At 37.4% G+C, this 21,332-nt stretch overlaps 1 protein-coding gene across 1 annotated transcript in view; it reads right to left on the reverse strand.

Annotated features, from left to right (window-relative positions):
- The window catches only part of LOC150080861 (serine/threonine-protein kinase Nek7-like), a 137,780-nt gene that overhangs the window by 88,419 nt on the left and 28,029 nt on the right, over positions 1-21,332 (reverse strand). Inside the window, exon 3 of the mRNA XM_090380844.1 lies at positions 2,588-2,650. Coding sequence (XP_090236970.1) covers positions 2,588-2,650 — 63 coding nt within the window. The remainder of the gene's footprint in view (positions 1-2,587; positions 2,651-21,332) is intronic.

Raw genomic sequence — 21,332 nt, forward strand, 5'->3', positions numbered from 1 at the left:
TTGACAACCCTGATAACCTTCGTATTGTGTGCAAACTTGAACATTAAGCTTGATATACCATCATCAATATCATTTATAAATACAGAAAACAATAATGGACCCAATACTGAACCCTGAGGGACTCCACTAATAACATTAGTCCACAATGAGCAGTGTCCATTGATTACCACTCTCTGTCTTCTCTCCCTCAACCAACCCCTTTATCCATAGCAGCAATTTGCCTCCAATGCCACACTGCTCCAATTTGTGCAGCAGTCTTCCATGTGCAACAGTATCAAAAGTTTTTCTAAGATCCAAGTATATAATATCAAAGTTATTCCCTGCATCCAGTTCTTTTGTGACTGCATCATAGTATCCAATCAAATTGGTCAGGCAAGACTTCCTCTTAACAAAACCATGCTGTGTCTGAGCTATAACTGCAGTCTTGTCTAGATGATCCTGCAATGCTTCTTTAACTAGTGCCTCCATTAATTTTCCGGGAACAGAAGTTAAACTAACAGGTCTATAATTACTTGTGTTGCCTTTTGATCCTCCTTTGTGAATTGGGGTCACATTTGCACATCTCCAGTCCATGGGTACTTCCCCTGAGTCCAAGGAAGCTCTCATAATTATGGCTAAGGATCTGCTTACTTCCTTTACTGCCTCCTTTAATATAACTGGATAGATCCCATCCACCCCAGATGCCTTTCTTGTATTTATCTTCAACAATTTCTCCTCCACCTTACTCTCAGTTATTACGAGATTCTCTAGCTTACTGCCAGAGTTGAATACACCTCTGGCATTCTCCTCGCTGAATAACTCCTCATGTATGAATATCGATGCAAAATATTCATTTAGTTTGTTAGCTACCTGAGCAGGATCATCAACAGTTGACCCATCGATATCAAGTGGACCAATCTGATTCATCCCCTTCCTTCTAGAGTTTACATAATTAAAGAACTCTTTGCTGTTTTTCTTTGCATCCCTTGCCAAAGATTTCTCGTAATCTGCCTTCGCCTGCCTAACCTCCTTTGTAACTTGGTTACAGATCAACTTGTATCTATCATAGGCTTCTGTGTCACGTGTTAATTTTTATGTATCCCATGCATTTTTCTTCTCTGCCATACGTCTCATTAGTTCATCTGACATCCACTTAGGCCTAAACCTTGAACAATATTTCTTAGTTGGTATGTAAAGCCTAGTAGCTTCCAAGATAAGTTCTTTGAATGCTTCCCATTTTGAATTTGCTGTTGGTAACATCATCAGTTGGTCCCACTGTATAGAATTTAAATACTGTCTCAGTCCATTGTAGTCGCCTTTACGAAAGCAATAACCCTTCCCTTTACTCCTAATGGTAGTTACCTCTTTGAGTAAATCCCACTTCAGCACACTGTGATCACTGCCACCTAGTGGTTCATTTACCTGCAGATTCTTAATGCATGAAGAATCACTACTGATAACCAAATCAAGAGTATTACTCCCTCTAGTTGCCTCCCGAACATGCTGATGTAGAAAACAATCATCCAAGAAATCCACAAAAGCCTTGCTAGTGTGTGAGTGACCAGGCCCCAAATTCCAGTCAATATCTGGGAAATTAAAATCCCCCATTATAAGACTCTCTGATTTACTGGCCCACTCTATTTCCCTGTACAATTTCTTATTATACTCATCAGAGTCATTAGGCCTATAGCACACTCGTTAGTTAGTTAGTTATTTTTGGTTTTTAGGAGCATTAGCAACTAAGGCCATATTGCTCCGGGATATGCGGTGGTCATTCTCTGACCTTTCCACATCCTCCGTATTTGGTGGTGACGGGCTCGAACCCCGGTCTAATCAAGAAGCATGTGCTATGCACTGCTGCTCCTTCCCACCTGGCTACGGAGGCGCCTAGCACACTCGTACTCTCAATTTTGATCTCCCAATGCTTATGTCACACCAAACTGACTCGACACTGCACTGTCCAGCAGTGTCGACTGGCTTCACTTCCTTGGATTTTATGTATTTCTTAACTAATAGCATAACCTCTCCTATCCTTTCTATCCCTTCTGTAGACATTGTACTCCCCAAATTCCAGTTCTGCATTCCTTATATCTGTGTGACACCACGTTTCTGAAATCCCCACAATATCTGCCTTTGATGTTTTGAGCAATACCTCAAATTCATCAAATTTATTTACTAATCTCCTAGCATTGGTGTGCACGCAAGTATACATGCACCTGTTCTTTTTCTTAGCTACCCTAACACAACCCATGTGTTTACTTGTACCCCCAATGATTCCCAGCAGTCTCTGAAATATCCTGTATCTTATTTTCCAGGCTGCGGCTCATTCCAATAGAAGCAGTGCAAGAATCACTTTCACCTCTGCCAGTGGCTACTGTTAATCTATTAGTCCTTGTATCCCCCAAATCTTGCAGTTTTCCGACCCACCTAACACTTCCTCGATAGCATCAGCAAACATTCTTGCACCCTTTCTATTTAAGTGTATCCCATCCCTGTAGAAGCAGTCTCTCCTGTGAACTCTTTGTATAGTTCATTCTGTGATATTAGCTGTGTGCCCTAAATTATTTATATTCTACCATAAAATTTTAAAAAAACTCTTAATATTTACCTGTAAAAGGGCAATTTCTTTCATACAATCAAGCCTTGATTTAGCATCCATCATCTCAAAAATCTAGCAAAGGAATATGTAAAAATATCAGACATGAAAAAAAAAAAAAAATGCTAACAATAATTTGATAAACATCAATTCAAATATATAATTTTTTAATTTCACCAGTTTTCTTAAGATTTTAGGAAACATATCTACAAGTGTGGCCTGTTCCAACCCATGTACTAAAGAGTTACATGCATATGCAAGTTGATAAAAAAAGATCGATGCAAATTAAATTAAAAAACATTTTTTTTTATCAAACTTCTGATAGTTATTTCTTTTGTCAATCCCCCCACCCCAACTAGTTGCATAGTTGAAATTAAATTTTGCCAATAACATATGATTTATGACTTTATGTATTTATCAATGCAACTATATGCTCATAACTGTGACAGTTTTTTTTTTTAATAACTTATTAAAAAGTATGGTTACACTAGAGTGATTTTTGCAGATTTAAATTTGTAATGTGAGTGCGTATCAGTATATCTTATTGAATTTTTTTTTTTTTTTCTGGCTAACAAGTTCTATGTTCATCTTAACTCTAAATCATCGTATTTGTATTTTCAAATAGTTACTCTTTAAAAAAAAATTGTAATGCAAATGATCACATTGCCATTTTTAAATCTATAATACTTAGCACTTTATACCTATATAATATCGATGTAGATACACCATAGGTAACTCTTAAGAAACTACGATGGTAATGTGGGTGGCATCATTTGCTCTGTATCTCATTTTGTGCTCTTCCTTCACAACGAGTTGCCATGGTATTGCACTACCTCGAATCACACAATATGAGAGATGCCAAAAGGTTTATATGATAATATTTAAAAATAACTAAATGCACAAGGATTTCTTAAGAGTTATCTATGGTGTTTCTACACCGATATTATAAGGTATTAAACTCTTACCCTTAACATATTATGCCTTGTGCACTTAGTTATTTTTAAATATTATCATATAAATCTTTTGGTATCTCTCATATTGTGTGATTATCTTCACAACTGGGTTGTCATGGCTGCAATACCGGGATACCTGTCCACCCACCGATGATAGACCAATAGCTTTGAAACGGTACCACGGTTAAAGTGGGCATATGTGCTAAAACACACTCAGACTGCCCTATGGGGAGCCCATGTAACGGCTGCCTTAGTAAAGTATAATATGGGGTGGTTCACTGAATTGCTAGAAAAGGAAGATACTGGTCCAACAATAGAGATAATAACACCTTTTTACAAATTAGTAATCAAGCATTTACAAGAATTATCTGCAGGGGGCTTATAGATGGGAAACAAATTCAAGATTTCAGAAATTTATCGGAAGTTATCCAATATAAATGTACCGGCAGTACCGGTGCCACGAAGCTGGCTGAGACTGGACATGACTCAGATGTTGAGTAACCTACATCACCACATAGGTTACGAACGAAAAGACCTGGCATGGAAAATAATACACGGACACCTGCCAGTGGAGAAAAATAAAGCCAAATTCCGGGGGCATATGAATGTTGAATGTCTATATTGTAAGGCGTGTGAAACAGTGGAACATGCATTTTTCTCTTGTCCGATTACTCAGCACATCTGGATTAGTGTGCATAAAACGATGAGAATACATAACTGTAAAAATCTTTGCCTTCCGAGTTGCAGTAACTCTAGTATCAAGAATCTTCTTATTGCAGCATGCATCATTCGAAGGGCACATTTTGACACCTCCGCTGCAGAGCCTTCTTCTTTTCTTTTCCTGATTTTCCAAGCTTGATATTTACCTTCATTTAGGAGGTATATCAGGATGCTCGTTGCTCTGGAAATCGGGACTGGAAACTGTAGAATTAGTACTTGTTCCCTAGTCAAGCACAGTACAGTAATACCCCGAAGTTACGCGATAGGTGGGTCCGACGAAAATCGCGTAAGTCGAATTCGCGTAAGTCGGGGTACAACTTTGCATATAAATACATATAAATTTTGCTTAATTGGGACCAAGGACTAACAAAAACACTAGTTTAGAAGAAAAATATTAATACAATTGCAGTTCTTTATACATATTAATACAAAATATGTATTAAAAAAACAAATGACTTACGTAAAAAAGTTATTTCGATGTCGATGGCTTCATAAAATCTAACAAATTCGGCTGACGACACAGCGCGTTCTTTTTTTCACGCAGAATTTCTTCTTAGCAAGCTAATAATTTTTTTTTATTCCTTGCTTTGTAGCTATAACGCGTTCTTCGTTCCATGTGCTTTTCGCCGTTGCTTCATTTAGGCCTGTAGCACGTGCAATATCACATGGTCTTTCATTTCGCTCAAAGCGTTTCACAATTTCATATTTTTTCTCTATCGACAGAGGCGGACTGGCCATAAGCCTTATCGGGGAAATCCCGGTGGGCCAGTGTGATTTTGGCCATAAACCATAGTATGAGGCCACTATAAATTTTCCTGGGTAAGAATTTTTGACCCAGTCCGCCTCTGTTTATCGATAATTGCTTTTCTTTTTCTCTCTGAATCTGCAGTGTCTTCACCAGGACGCTTCCTTTTCACACCTTTTAATTAAGTATTTTACTCATTTTTAGGGAATAAAGCACAATTACAAAACGAGGAGGCACGCTTGATACGCATAAACAAAGCTGCGCGCGTGTAGCAACTGAATAAACAACACCGTAAAGGCAGAGATACACTATTAACACCTCACATTTCTAGGGGTTACTACCATAAAACAATAAAAATCCAGTTGGGTTTCTGCTAGTGAAATCTGTTATAAAATACCCCGACTTACGCTACCCCGACTTACGCGAACTCGGAGTTACGCGGTTCTTGATTTTTTCGTTTGGCAACGCTGCCGCCCACTATCTTCAAGGTCGTTTTTCATATGTTATCGATATACGGTGCGACGGCGGAGAATGAGAGCGAAAGATGAACAAAATTCAACTTTGCTGCTTTTATATGTTTTTTATATCAGTGAAGGGGAAACACATTTCACCATAATAACGTAAAAACCAACACAATTCCAGCTATTGGTATAATCGCAAATGCAATTAGATCGAGTTTACTACCAGTTTATAACAGATTTCACTAGCAGAAACCCAACTGGATTTTTATTGTTTTATGGTAGTAACCCCTAGAAATGTGAGGTGTTAATAGTGTATCTCTGCCTTTACGGTGTTGTTTATTCAGTTGCTACACGCGCGCAGCTTTGTTTATGCGTATCAAGCGTGCCTCCTCGTTTTGTAATTGTGCTTTATTCCCTAAAAATGAGTAAAATACTTAATTAAAAGGTGTGAAAAGGAAGCGTCCTGGTGAAGACACTGCAGATTCAGAGAGAAAAAGAAAAGCAATTATCGATAAACAGAGGCGGACTGGGTCAAAAATTCTTACCCAGGAAAATTTATAGTGGCCTCATACTATGGTTTATGGCCAAAATCACACTGGCCCACCGGGATTTCCCCGATAAGGCTTATGGCCAGTCCGCCTCTGTCGATAGAGAAAAAATATGAAATTGTGAAACGCTTTGAGCGAAATGAAAGACCATGTGATATTGCACGTGCTACAGGCCTAAATGAAGCAACGGCGAAAAGCACATGGAACGAAGAACGCGTTATAGCTACAAAGCAAGGAATAAAAAAAAATTATTAGCTTGCTAAGAAGAAATTCTGCGTGAAAAAAAGAACGCGCTGTGTCGTCAGCCGAATTTGTTAGATTTTATGAAGCCATCGACATCGAAATAACTTTTTTACGTAAGTCATTTGTTTTTTTAATACATATTTTGTATTAATATGTATAAAGAACTGCAATTGTATTAATATTTTTCTTCTAAACTAGTGTTTTTGTTAGTCCTTGGTCCCAATTAAGCAAAATTTATATGTATTTATATGCAAAGTTGTACCCCGACTTACGCGAATTCGACTTACGCGATTTTCGTCGGACCCACCTATCGCGTAACTTCGGGGTATTACTGTACTGTGCTTGACTAGGGAACAAGTACTAATTCTACAGTTTCCAGTCCCGATTTCCAGAGCAACGAGCATCCTGATATACCTCCTAAATGAAGGTAAATATCAAGCTTGGAAAATCAGGAAAAGAAAAGAAGAAGGCTCTGCAGCGGAGGTGTCAAAATGTGCCCTTCGAATGATGCATGCTGCAATAAGAAGATTCTTGATACTAGAGTTACTGCAACTCGGAAGGCAAAGATTTTTACAGTTATGGTGCTTCCCCCACACCTCTATGTTGACTAATAGATAATAACATATATGTGCAGCTTAGATGGTAATGATCAGTCTAGGCTAGGGGTGTTACATACCAACCAGATTAGCTTAGTTATTAGGGGATAGGGACCAAGTCAGCTGCAGGCATTTGGTCTCTCTCCTGTATGTATGGCAGCTAAGCTTTGAAAGCTGCAGTTGGTAAAAGGAGTGTGTAAGAGGGGGATGACCCTAGAACCCATGTAGGGCAAGCCTACTCCAGGCAGCCGCCAACTTGGTGGTGACATGTACTGGGCCTTCTTCGGAGTGTGTCAGTGGACGAGTGAGCAGCCCAATTGGGTTGAGTCATATAGAGATGAGTGAATAAGGGCGCTGTCCCTTTTCGGTTTTTTTTTTTTTTTTAAGCCATACAGGCCACTAGATAGTCCCAAAGCAGGGCCAATAAAGAGTCCCTGAAGGGTTAATTCCATAGAAATATCCGGAAACTGGAAAGCACGTCTGGTCTAACCAGTACACCTATCTATCCACTGATGAAGGCTAAAGAGCCAGAAACAGCACCAGAGGAAGATCTTAATCATCTTTGCAGGACTCTGGGTAACAACAGTCCCCGTCAGGGGGACGCATTGCCCAGCCGGAGCATGGAGCTCTGAGTTCGTACAAATTATAACTAATTATCCCTTTCATTCTTCTACGGCATCTTTTCCCCTCCCTCTCTTACTATCACTTTCCTACCTCTTTTTTTTTCTTTGCTCAGTCTTATAGGGATATTGAGGATAGCTGATATCTTTATCCCATACCATATTTCAAAACGGTGCTGTCTGGGTGGTGGTACTCACTGAGAATAAGTAACAATAGAATTCTCTATTAGTGAAGCATTACTTATTCGAGGTAGTGCAATACCATAGCAACTCGTTGTGAAGGAAGAACACAATATGAGATACAGAGCAAATGAAGCCACCCACACTACCATCAGTTTCTTAAGAGTTATCTATGGTGTATCTACACCAATATTATATAGGTATTAAACTCTTACTCAATGTATTATGCCTTGTGCATTTAGTTATTTTTAAATATTAGCATTTTATAAGTGTTTTGTATTAATTTTTTTTTTATCAACAATAATATACTCATTATAAAATTAAAAAATGTAATTTTTGTATCAGAAATAGTAATTTTTAAAATTTTATTTTTTAACCTAAGTGAAGGATAATTTTCAAGCATCAAGGTTTAAAGCATATTAACACAGCTATATTTCATTATTTCAGACATAGCTGCCAAATTTTGGTTTTCAAAAAGTTGGAGGTAAGCAAGAGGGAAAGAGCTTTTGGGACAAAACAGGGGATTTATAGGAAAAAGTAGGGTTTTTCTTGAAGTGCACACTACACTAGAAATTACATTTCACTCGCGAGATACATATTTATATAAAAATACAGCCACAGATTTGTTTACCAGTATAGTATGCCTTTTAACATTAGCTTACCGAACTTCCTATCTGTGGATTTCTGTTTGGATCTTATTAGACAGCCGATTTTCACTGCTTCAAGAAAGATACTGTTGCAGACTTCATCCTCTTTGGAAATGCTGAGTCAAAGTTTTGTTAATAACAATGGCCCTGCCTGTCTAGCTGTAGGAAAGGTATTTCCAAAGCTTCACCAGAAAGAGATCTGAACTCAGTTTATGTTTATCTAATCTAGCTGAATATTCGCTTACACTCAGTTCTGCTATGAGGAATTGTTAAAATGCCAGGTGTGACTTGGGATAATTTATTATATTACTGGCTTCTTTGTGCACTTGTCAGTTTCCCAACCAAGAAGCACTGTGTCACTTTTTTCTTCTTCCATAATAACACATGGTAGCTTCTTATTACACTGAAACTGACAAAATTGATGCTCCAAAACTGTTTCATATTTATCAATGCCAAAAAGTATTGGAAACTCTATTCACAAAAAATTTCAAATTTGAAAATGATTCATTGCCAATTGAAGAAATTTGTGCTACCTCAGCATTTATAAGAGCATCATTTTTCAATAGGAAAATGTGTATTATGTTGTTCTATGCAGCAATCCAGTACTTTACTTCCTCACTGAACAAACAAACAGAATTATCTCCTCATGTTTTAGACTCTCAATGACCTCAGTAATAAAAATTCCCATGACTAAGAGTGAATCACCCTTCTGTTTTAGTTTGCTATGGTAATTAATTTTCAAAATGAAAGTGTAAGATTTGAAAACTGCTGGTAAAATAAATTTGCACATAACATTCTTCAACATATCTATGGATATGTTGAAATGAATATTCACGTGGATATGAAGTAAACTGGATTGAAGAGCTATGTTTGGATTTTCAAATGTCGAAAACATAACATTTTCTTGTTTCTTTTAAATGTTATGTTTTCGACATTGGAGAGTAACATGAAAAAAATTAATGTATGAGCAAGGATAACATGCCTAGCATTATTAGCATGCTTGATCTATTTAGGATTGCTTTTGCCATAAGTTTGCAATTCTGAGTTCTTTACCTTAAGGAGTTCATTAATTTGTCATCTTTCAAAAGATTTTTTGAATCAGAACTGGATTTAAATATAAGTCAGTAGCACTCATTAGTGATTGCTTGTTGTACTTTTCAATTTGATTAATCTGAAAGTGCTCGTATGGCTTTTCTGGCCATTTCAACTTCTAACCTCTTCTTTAAATAGACTTGTCAAAGTTTGCTCTACCATTGTTACTACCAGTCTAGTTACAATTTAACCAAAGATAGCCAACATGTGCACATATGCTTAAAAATTATTTTTACTTTAGTGGTATGTATATACCAGTTGAAAGTGTTTAAATCTATCATCCTTTTTATCTAGAGAGAAGTGCTAAAAGGAAAGATATATTAAACAATTTCAGTTTCATACATCAGTTGAAATTGCTTAAATCTATCTTTCCTTTTAGCATTTCTTTCTAGATAGTAGTAAATGTCTACTAAATATTCATCTGCTTTCAGAAGAAGGTGTGCAGCTCTCTTTTCAGTGCACAAATTAATAGGATAAAGATGTTTATCTGTGCAATTTCACTGACACTGAACACTGCCTATTGTTTTTCTTCTCCTACAAACATTTTTTTTTTCCATTTTGCCATCTGTAAACATATTTTTAAGCAAAGCATCTGCATGATCAGCACAAATTTTGTTATAGAATTGTTAAATTCTATAACAAAAGATGAAAACAGACATTTGGTAAGTATGATAGCATCGACCCCATAAAATGCAACATCTACAAATGTATTAGCACTTTTGTTACAAATGTGATTTATGTAATCAATGGATATGTATGAAAAAAATAAAATAACTACCAGATTTCTATTTGTCCAATTTTAATGAAATTTGGAAGAGCTTGACAGATTCTAAAAAAGACAAATCTTGTAAGTCTTCCAGTTCATGGGTAAGCAGGGAAGGGGGTGGGAAGAATTTCTAATTTCTAGTATTATCTTAACTTTTAAAACTTTGGGATTGAACCCAGTTTATTACTAAATCCAGTCAGGAATTCAATGTTTAAAAGAAAAAGAAGTCAAGATAACCATATCCTATCACCTATGATGTTATTTCACAATATGCACATATCCTCATAACAATAAAATTAATTATGTACAATAACATCTGAAAAAAAGATACCACTTTGGATAACAGAACTGCAATTATAGTGTCAGATACTGTATCTGCAAAGCTCTATCATTATGTCTAACTAGTTCACACTTTATTCTTAAAGACATTATGTATAAAGCAGATCTGTGGCCTGGATACAGGTCGATGATCACCAACACAGGTCACCAACTTAGTCCATGGAAACTTTTGAACATGGTACTAATCTACAGAAAAGGAGTATAGATGATATTTTTAGCATTATTTTCCAGTGTTCTGGAAAACTCTTAAATCTCAGTGGATGCTGAAATTTTCTAAAATTAAACAGAGATCGAAAAGACTGTGCCTGCCTTATCATGATGTAATGATAATGAGGATGGGTCTGTACCCGACAGTTTTGTTTCATGATAAATCTATATAAATGAGGCCAATACATAAATTAAAACCATATTATGCTTCTTCATACCATAAGTGTTAACTGAGAATTAAGAGGGAGGGTATGGTCATACTGCAATCTGAAACAGAAAAATGTTATAAAATAAAAAGTCAGAGTGGACCTTCAGAAAACTGACATTACAGAACTAGATTTGAACTGCTGGGAGTTATTTTTAACTCAAAAGCACAAGAGTAATAACATATCATTTTCACCCTACTCCTATAAATCAGAAATGAATCAGCCATATAGCTTACATTCTTTTCTACCCAGGTAAATCTCAAGGAACTACAATATTAACACAGTGCAAATTCCTAGAAAGCTACAAACCATATTGTTTGTATTCCCTCAAACCCCTATACTAAAAATTCAAAAGCAAGATGATTTCCTGTGCACTGCATAAAGAATGTAAAACAAGTTATATTGGTGAAGCTGTTTTCAGTCATAGCCTACTAACCAACACCCAAATTATTGATAGGATACAGGATTTTAAGACTTGTTACTGGTTGGAATCTGCCTGGATAGGTAGAACCAGACATTCTTTATAGAAATGGAGTGTATTTACATCATATCATTGTAAATCTTTAGTATTGTGTGAGATGGATGAGTGTTACCCCAAGTCTTCTTTTTCCTTTCTCTTCCCCTATCCTCTTCTCATTCATTCTCCCTCCATCCTTGAGACACTTTTTTTTTTTTCTCATCTTTTCTTTCTCTCTCTCTCCATGTCATTCTTGTTTTCACATTTCTGCTGCTCCATACTACCCACCACCCCTATGTATATTCATGATATATATATAATCCTAATACCTTTAACTACACATATTTGCACTCATTGCTCTAAGCTGGAATTTTACAGTTTTTACTCCAAAAGCTTCTATGTTTTTAATAGTTATTTTTTCCCCATCTTTAATCTAATATATTCTAAACATTTTCATAGTAGTATATTTCATTTTTATCTATATTCTTGATTTTATCTGTACACATATAACATATTATTAAATTTTCAATGTATGGCTGGCAATGGGAAAGTAGCTTGAACAAAAAAAAAAAAAAAAAAAAACAGAGTAGTTTGAGTAAAACCTTGTCCCAGGCACAAGGACAAGGTTTTACTCAAGATTTATACTGGATTTTTCATCCCATAAGCTGGCCTCTGAATACAGGTAATCCTTGTACAACTCGGTAGTTAGGTTCCTATAAAATCTCATGTAGTGCGAAACTGTGTTATATGGGACTAAGAACCAATACAAAAACGTGGGTTACGTTCCAAAAGCTAACAAAAATACAGCTTCTTTTTTTTATATATATCAGGAACTTAATTTTTATTAAAAATAGTAATAACTGAACAAAACGTTTTACAAACTGTGATACATATTCAGTTAATGTACGTTCATTTAATTTTGTTCCTCTTCATTGCTGCTAAGCACAATCAAACGAGAACGTTTTCTCTGTTGCAGAATATCTTCACCTTCTGAACTTTCTTCTGCAGCATCTAGGTTTCATGCATCATCTGCTCTCTTTAAAATATCAGTATTCTGGGATTGTTTGCTTTTGAACTTTGTGTTCCTTCCAGTCAAAGGATCTGCACTTTTAAAAAAATAAGATTCTAATTGCTCGGCTAAGTTTATGCCTTCCCATATGCTTTCTGGTGTAAAATTTGGAACTTCAGAATTTTCATCTGCACTATCATCCTCTGAATTGATTTAGTTTACCTCCGATGCCATTTCCACCGAATCCTCTTTGCCAGCTTCTTTTTCTACCAGTAATTCGTGAAAGTTTTAAGTAGTCATATCATCAAAACCTTCCCCCTCCTACTGACTTAGCAAGTTCTACTATTGCACCAATTCTGTTTTCCGCCAGCTGGACCATATTTCCTGAAGATACATTTTCCAACACGCACATGTTGATAGTTTTATTCCTTTGAGCAATAAAGCTGTGATTCTGATAGAGTCCACAATTGAAAAATTGTTTCTATGCCTCCATCACTTCAATAGATTTGGAATAAATTTTTTTCCAAAATCCATTGTAATGATTTTCTGATGTAATGAGTTTTAAAGGTAGATATAATGCCTTGATCTTATGGCTGAATTAAAGAAGTTGTATTAGGTTGTAGGAACATTACTTCAACATTTTGGATGGCCCCTGGCATGTTACCCAATAGTAATAAAACTTTAAAATCTAGATTTTTACACTTTAAATAGTTTTCTACAGCTTTCACAAAACAATTTGGAATCCATTCTTTAAATAAATCGGCAGTTACCCAAATTATGCTTAATTTCTTTAGGCATAATTTAGTGCTGGAATTTAGTTCACAACAAAGAAATTATTCCGATACAGTTCTTAAGAACAAAGTTCAGTAATATAAACCCTGAAAAATTTATAAACTATCAAATAAAAACCAAAATAACCTTACAAAAACCTTAAAAGTTACAAACTGCACCTTCGAAGTCACAAATTTTTATGGCCTCCAAAAGGCAGAAGTTCGATAGCACGAACCTAACACGGGGATTTCCCAACAAAATAAGATGCGAGGATTTCCCAATATATCCCCCCCCCCCGCTTAAGAACTAGCAAGTTAACAGCAGGGATTCACAAAAAAAGAATGCAAATGTTGAAAAATGACATCCAACATAATAGCAGGTTTTTCCTCACAAAAATGCTCAAAAATACTGTGTTATGCACAGTTTGCTACAATTCTCTAACCGTGTTAGAGCGAAACAGTGTCATATAAGTACCGTGTGTGCGAGGACTGCTGCAATTTATCAATCATGTTAGAGTGAAATCGTGTTGTAGAAATACCATGTTATATGGGGGTTGCCTGTACATACAATTTACAATTTGAGGTGTATAAGGCCTTGAATGGGTTGAGCATGCTGAATTCTGATGGGATCCTTCCACTTGTTCAAATTACGAACCTAAGGGGGCATAAATTCAAATTAAGAAAAGACAGATGTAGAATAGATGTGTGGAAATTTGCCTTTAGCCAGCGGGTGGTTAATTGCTGGAACAAACTTCCATCTGTCATTGTGGAACTTGATAGGTTAAATAAATTTAAGGAGGAACTGGACAGGCATTTGGAGGGAATGGTGTGATTTTTTTTTTTTTTTTTTTGGCTGATGCTGCATAAGCTCATACACTTGCTTTCTTGCATCACATGCCACTACAACTACTACTACTACAAACATGATACACATAAACCTCATATCTCAGCTGACTATTGTGGTAAGTTAATCTCAAAAATAATCGCCTCCTTATCCCTGCTAGCAAAATTCCTGTATGTCATTAAAGAAAACCCATGAGCTGTACTGGCAACTTCTCTACACTGCCCAGAATACACAGTTACCCTCTAGTCTTTAATTTTCCAACATAACTAAGTGTAGTACATTACACTCAGTTATAGCAGGGACTGGGGTCTCAAGGGTCAAACTCTAACCTTATTCTACAAAGCAATCTTTCTGACAGCATTACATATGCCTTTCCAATATGGTACGTCAAGGCCACTACTGTGGTGAACAGAAGAAAACTCACCACCATACAACAGAACATCCTCCTTACCATTATGTGCGCCTGCTACATGGCCAGCACAGATACCCTCCAGCTTGCTGGAGCACTACTGCTAGATCTGGAGATGGATAGAACTGACCCTCTCTACCATCTCTCCAAAGGAAAAAAAAAACACGGAAAAAAAGAAGCCTCACTGAGCACCTGCAGACGAGGCAAAACAGATAGTCTACCTCGACCAAAGGCAGCATCTCACAAAGAAATTCCTCTGGTCATTGACCGTATATTCCCAAAATCACCACCATAGTTCTCACCTGGCCTGCATGCCACCTACCTTCTGACAGGCCATGGATCGATTAAATGGAAACTACACATGCTAGGACTGATGAAAGACCCACTCTGCCACTGTGGTTCCAAAGAGTCCTGGGACCACCTAATGTATGACTGAGAGATTTACAAGGAACTCAGATGTAATCTCATAACAAAAATACATAATCTCCTCAAGAACTGTGAGCACCAACTACTCGAGAACAAAGAAGACTAAATGGCATTTACTTCCATCACCCAAGATCTCTTTATACAGCAACGAACCTTTATACTACTCAACTGAGAAATCACTACTTACTCTGACAACCCAATACTGGAACTGAACATCAGATCCAGATCTGACCCCAGACTTGGAGACAAGAATAACATTGCCAAATCAACCCTAAAGGATCTAGCTACTTGCCTTAAATGCGACTACAGGATCTGACTCCCAAAATTGGACTGCTACCAGAATCAAACTCTTCCAGACTCAACTCCTAAATTTGGACCAAACATTGCCATTGGCCCAAAGCTCTGTTGGTCATGAATCCACTACTATGGGACCCCATGAAGAGATTCTGAAAAAAAAAAATGTGCCAAATGGCAATCGCAGTGGTGCATCCTTGCACCACTACTTTTCTTCCCTATCCCATTCCCCTTTTCACCTGATGGAGCATGTCTCCATTGCTTTTGGGAATGCCTTCCCTCTCGTCCCCAAATTTTCTGTCTCCTCCGCTGTTGATCCTAAACTCCACACCCTACCTTAATGTTTTTTTTTTGTCTCTGTCCAGGAAGCTCAGGTGACGGAGGCAGAGACAAGCCCGAGAATAATGGGCAGTCTTGCTACCTCCTAGCAGTGTGCAGGCAATGTGAGGGTCTCACCAGGGGCCCTCAAGCCAAATGTCAGGACATAAACAAAACCAAAACAATATTATACATTCAACACAGAACACTTTTCTGGCATTTACAGTAGTACTGTATTTCTTCACAGCATACATATGGTGCAGATGTGGGAAATTACAGGTGGCACCTGACGTGGCCCTAACACTATGCACACTACACTCAGTTACGTTGATACTTTAATCTGGGACTACAGCTACCCATAAACTTCAATGTTAAACTTCAAATGCCATATTTCAGGCCATCACCAAACTTTTCTGGAATTTGTTGCAGTAGAATACCTTGTTTGCTGTCATTAACCACCCTACCAAGCTTTGTATTTTTAATATTTTTACATTACATGTAATATACCTTCATCAATATCATTAATAAATATAGAAAACAACAATGGGTCCAGCACCAAACCCCGGTTGTTGTTGTTGTTTGGTTTTTAGGAGCATTAGCAACTAAAGCCATATTGCTCCGGGGATACACGGTGGTCATTCCATGACCTTTCCGCATTCTCCGTATTTGGTGGTCACAGGCTCGAACCCCGGTCTAATCAAGAAGCATGTGTTATGCACTGCCGCTCCTGCTCACCTGGTTACAGAGGCACCTACCAAACCCCGGGAACTGCACTAATAACACTGGTTCACAAACAGCATTGTCTATTGATAATCACTCTGTAGTCTCCCATTCAACTGTCCCCTTTATTCATAGCAGTGACTTTCTTTTACTGCCACTGATCCAATTTGTACAGCAGTCTTTTATGTGCAAAAGAATCAAAAGCTTTAATGAAATCCAAGTACGAGATATGATATCAAAATTATATTAAGCATTCATTCCTTTGTTAGGGCATCATAGTATTGAATTAAATTGGTTAGCCAAAGTTTGCCCCTTAACAATCCACACTGTCATCTACATTCACACATGAGCAGTTATTCAGGAAGGGAATGCCAGAGGTGAAGTAAACTCTGGCAGTGAGCTAGATGATTTTGTAATAACTGGGAGGAAAGTGGAGGAGAAATTGTTGAGGATAAACATAAAAAAGGCACCTGGGGTATATGGGATCTATCCAGTTATATTAAAGGAGGCAGCAAAGGAAGTAAGCAAACCCTTAGCCATAATTATGAGAGCTTCTTTGGACACAGGGAAGGTACCCATTGACTGGAGATGTGCAAATGTGACCCCAATTCACAAAGGAGGATCAAAGGCTGAAACAAGTAATTATAGACCTGTGAGTTTAACTTCGGTTCCAGGAAAATTAATAGAGGCACTGGTTAAAGAAGCACTGCAGGATCATCTAGACAAGACTTCAGTTATAGCTTGGACACAGCATAGTTTTGTTAAGGGGAAGTCTTGCCTGACCAATTTGATTGGATACTATGATGCAGTCACAAAAGAACTGGATGCAGGAAACTTTGATATTATATATTTGGATCTTAGAAAGGCTTTTGATACTGTTGCACATGGAAGACTGCTGCAAATTGCTGCTATGGATAAAGGGATGGTTGAGGGGGAGAAGACAGAGTGGTAATCAATGAACACTGCTCATCGTGGACTAATGTTATTAGTGGAGTCCCTCAGGGCTCAGTGTTGGGTCCATTATTGTTTTCTGTATTTATAAATGATATTGATGATGGTATATCAAGCTTAATGTCCAAGTTTGCAGATGATACAAAGGTTGGCAGGGTTGTCAAGGACACTACTGACACTATGCTGCTGCAACAGGATCTGGAAAGGTTGAGCAGATGGGCTGAGAGGTGGCAAATGAAGTTTAACATTGACAAATGTAAAGTACTACACATGGGAAACAGCAACCCCAGAGCAACGTATCAACTCTGTGGTACTACACTGACAGTGGTAGAGAATGAAAGGGACTTGGGAGTGGTTGTGCAGGCAGATATGAAGTTCTCTGAGCAGTGCAGACGGGCTGCAAGAGTAGCTCATGGAGTATTGTCAATGATATACAGGAATTTTTCCAGCAGGGATAAGGAGGTGATTATTCCATTGTATAAGGCAATGGTCAGGCCACACCTAGAGTACTGTATACAGGTCTGGAGGCCTCATTTCAAGAAGGATGTAGAGCTGCTGGAACGAGTACAGAGAAGGGCAACAAGATTAGTGAATGGAACAAAAAGGGGTGCTCTTACGAAGAAAGGCTTAAGGTTTGCAAATTACAGTGTCTGGAGACTAGGCACCAGCGAGGTGATCTGATAGAGGTGTATAAAGCCTTGAATAGTTTAAGCATGCTCAATGCTGATGGAATTCTTCCTCTAGCTCAGAAAAATCACCTGAGAGGGCATAAATTCAAATTGAGGAAAGACAGATGTAGGATAGACGTGCGGAAATTTGCCTTTAGCCAGCGGGTGGTTGGTTGGTGGAACAGACTTCCATCCCTTGTGGTGGAGGTTGATAGCCTAAATAAGTTTAAGGCTCAGCTGGACAGGTATTTTGAACGAACAGAGGGGTGAAGTGGAAGTGGGTTTTTTTTTTGGCTGATGCTGCATAAGCTTGCTTTCTTGCATCAAATGCCTCTACTAATGCTAATGCTAATCCCAGGTGACTTTTTTTATATTTAGCTTCAACAATTTCTCTTGCATTTTCCTCTCATTTATCACCCTATCAGAATCTGATACACTTCTGGCATCCCAGTCCCTAAAATGTAAAAGATGTAAAATATCTATTCAGTTTGTGAGTAGCCTGAACAGGATCATCAACATTCATACCATTCATATCTTGTGGACCAATGTTATTAATCCCTTTCTCTCATGTTAACATAAGTAAAGAAATTTCTGTGAATTCTTTGTCACAGACTATCTGGTGGACCAATGCAATTCACCCCATTCCTTCTAGTGTATACTTCTGTAAACACTAGAAGGGAAGCAAAGCTTTTACTGCTTTTCTTTGCATTCTTTGGCAAAGACTTCTAGAATGCCTAATCTCTTTTGTGATTTGATTTTGATACTGCATTTAATTTGATTTTGATTTGTGATACTGCAGGCTTCTATATCACTGGAATTTTAATCATTATATTTTTCTTTTCTGCAACAAGTCTCATTAGTCCACTGACAACCATTGAGGTCAAAGCCTTGAACAGTTTTTGTTAGTCAGAATAAAAAGCCTAGTAGTGTCTATGGTCTTGCTGCATCTAATTTAAAAATTCTCTGAGACATCACTGAAGTCATCTTTGCAAAAGCCCTTCCATTTACTCTTAAGTGTAGTTAAGGACAAAGAGAAGGGCACAGCTTTAAGGAAATTCCAGATCAATAAATTGTGATCACTATCACCTGATGGTTCTTTTATTTGCAGATTCTTAATGCATGAAGAGCTGCTGCTGAAAATCAGATCATGAGTGTCACTTTCTCTCACTGCCTTTATAACATGCTGGTATAGAAAACAGTCATCCATTAAATCCATGAAAGTCATACTACTGTGCAAGTGACCAACCCACAAGTTCTAGTCAATATCTGAAAAGTTAAAGGCCCCAATTATAAGATTGGCCTACACTATTTGCCTGTAATAGTTGTTCATTATACTCATCAGTCATTTAGCCTATAAACACACTCCTACTCTCGGTTTTGTCTTCCTAGTACTTATGTCACACAACTGACTTAACACTATACTGGTCACCCATACTCCCCTGACATGAGATGACAGGTTGGTTAGAAGTGTCTTTATGCACTGATTGCAATGGAACAGTGTGCCAGTTCTTATAGCAGTAGCTGGATTGTGTCTATGCATGTGTGTTTACAAACTGCTTATATTTTACGTGGACACTTTTTATTCTAGAATAACTCACTGGAGGCAATTCAACTTCCTACACCTGAGATCAGCTAACTACAACCCTGACTGAAGAGGCATTTAAAAATTCCTCCAGCTCTGACATGAATCCTCTAACTTTCACCTGTTTGTCCAAATTAAAGAACTTTCTAGTGCCAGCATTGTCTGAAAAAACAGCCACAGATCATTCTCCTGTATATCATGAACAAAAAAAAATCACTCTGCAGATTGAATTTTCCAGTTACCTCCGGTTATATGGAAAAGTTATACATAAGTAGTAATTACACTAAAATGATGTAATTAATAATTATGTTATAATCAGTTGTACATTCCAGTTATTACTTGACTGTCACCACTTCTTCCTCAATTCTCATATCATTACAAGCTTTATTTGCCACTCTCATAAACACTTTTCCACTAATTTAGAAAAGGAAAGAAAAACAAAAACAAGCAACTACCTTGAATGACTGGCCCTATATGTAAACATAAGAGAAGGATATCAACAAAAACAATTAATTTTATTTCCATGATATGAACTGTTAAAACACATAAATAGACTTTTGTTTCTGATAATCAAACTTCACAATCTTCCTGAAGTATACTGAAGATTTCAGTGGAACTGAACCATTTATTTTGGGAAGGAAATAGTTTCAATACCTTAGGGTTTCCCAAACTTTTTTGATTGCGATCCTAAATACAGCCATTTTTCAGTCTGATGACCGACAGTGCCCAGCACATGACTTTAGCATACAAGTTTCATGTGTTCAGTGTGAAGTCTATAAAATGTTAATGATAATAAAAATATCTGATGTGAATAGTAAATTTTGGCAAGTATCTTTTTAATTAAATAAAATGAAAATTCCATTTTTTCAGTGACTACCATGATGCTACTTCATTTTTTGAGCGAGCTCTTTGAACCTTCGTTTTATGTTGATGGATAAAGCAAAATGCAAATTATGATGAGGATCCAAGTGGTTCCTTGGTTTAGTTTTGATTTCAACAAGAACTAAAAATCCTTATTCAGAGAAGTATACTGTGTTTCATGGAAATGGGAGAAGAGCTTTTTTCAGCTTACCAAATCAAAATGGGCTCATCCATGAGCTGGGTTGAAAATTTCAATATGGAAATTTCAAAACTTAATTTCCCGAGGGCTATCATTTCTCTATAAGTGGTTCTTGAAATCCTGAAACATCTTCTCTGACTTCATTCACACTGATTATATTTCTGACCCAGCTACCTTGATTAATGTCTATGTTTTCTGCCACATATCTGTCCATTTTTTCCTGGAGTTCTTCAATAATGATCTTTGAAAATAGAATGAATATCATTGATTCTGATTTTCAATGAAGCTTATAGCACAGCACTATGCCCTGGGAAAGCAGCTATTTTGATTTGAGTCATTTTTCTCTCTCTCCTTCCAAAGTTCAAGTCCTACACGCCTATACTCAATTCATCCACATAAGCCAACTTTGCATCTAAGCAGCTGGCCAATGCACGCTTCTCCCATTGAAAAATTTTCAGTTAAATGACTCATCCAAGAATTTTCCCCTCAAGAGAGCCAATGTACACCAGAATGGAACAGAAAGTTATCATTAGCATTAGTTGAGGCATATGATTTCACCCATCCGGTCACCCCAAATGTTTGCCTAGTTCAGCCTTAAATTTATTTAAGCTATCAACTTCCACAACAACAACAGATAGAAGTCTGTTCCAGCAATCAACTACCCACTGGGTGAAGGCAAACTTTTGTACACTATTCTACAAACTGTCTTTCCTCAATTTGGATCTATGCCCCCTCAGGTTCTTAATCTGAGCAAGCAGAAGTAACCTGTCAACACTGAGCCTGCTCAAGCCATTCAAGGCCTTATACACCTCAATCAGATCACATTGCAGGTGCCTAGTCTCCAGACGCTGCAACTTGCAGACTTAAGCCTTTCTTCGTAAGCACACCTCTTCATTCCTCTCATCAATCTTGTTGCCCTTCTCTGT

The sequence above is a fragment of the Mastigoproctus giganteus genome, chromosome 9 (assembly GCF_048544385.1).
Source record: "Mastigoproctus giganteus isolate SK-2022 chromosome 9, ASM4854438v1, whole genome shotgun sequence".
Lineage (NCBI taxonomy): Eukaryota > Metazoa > Arthropoda > Arachnida > Uropygi > Thelyphonidae > Mastigoproctus > Mastigoproctus giganteus.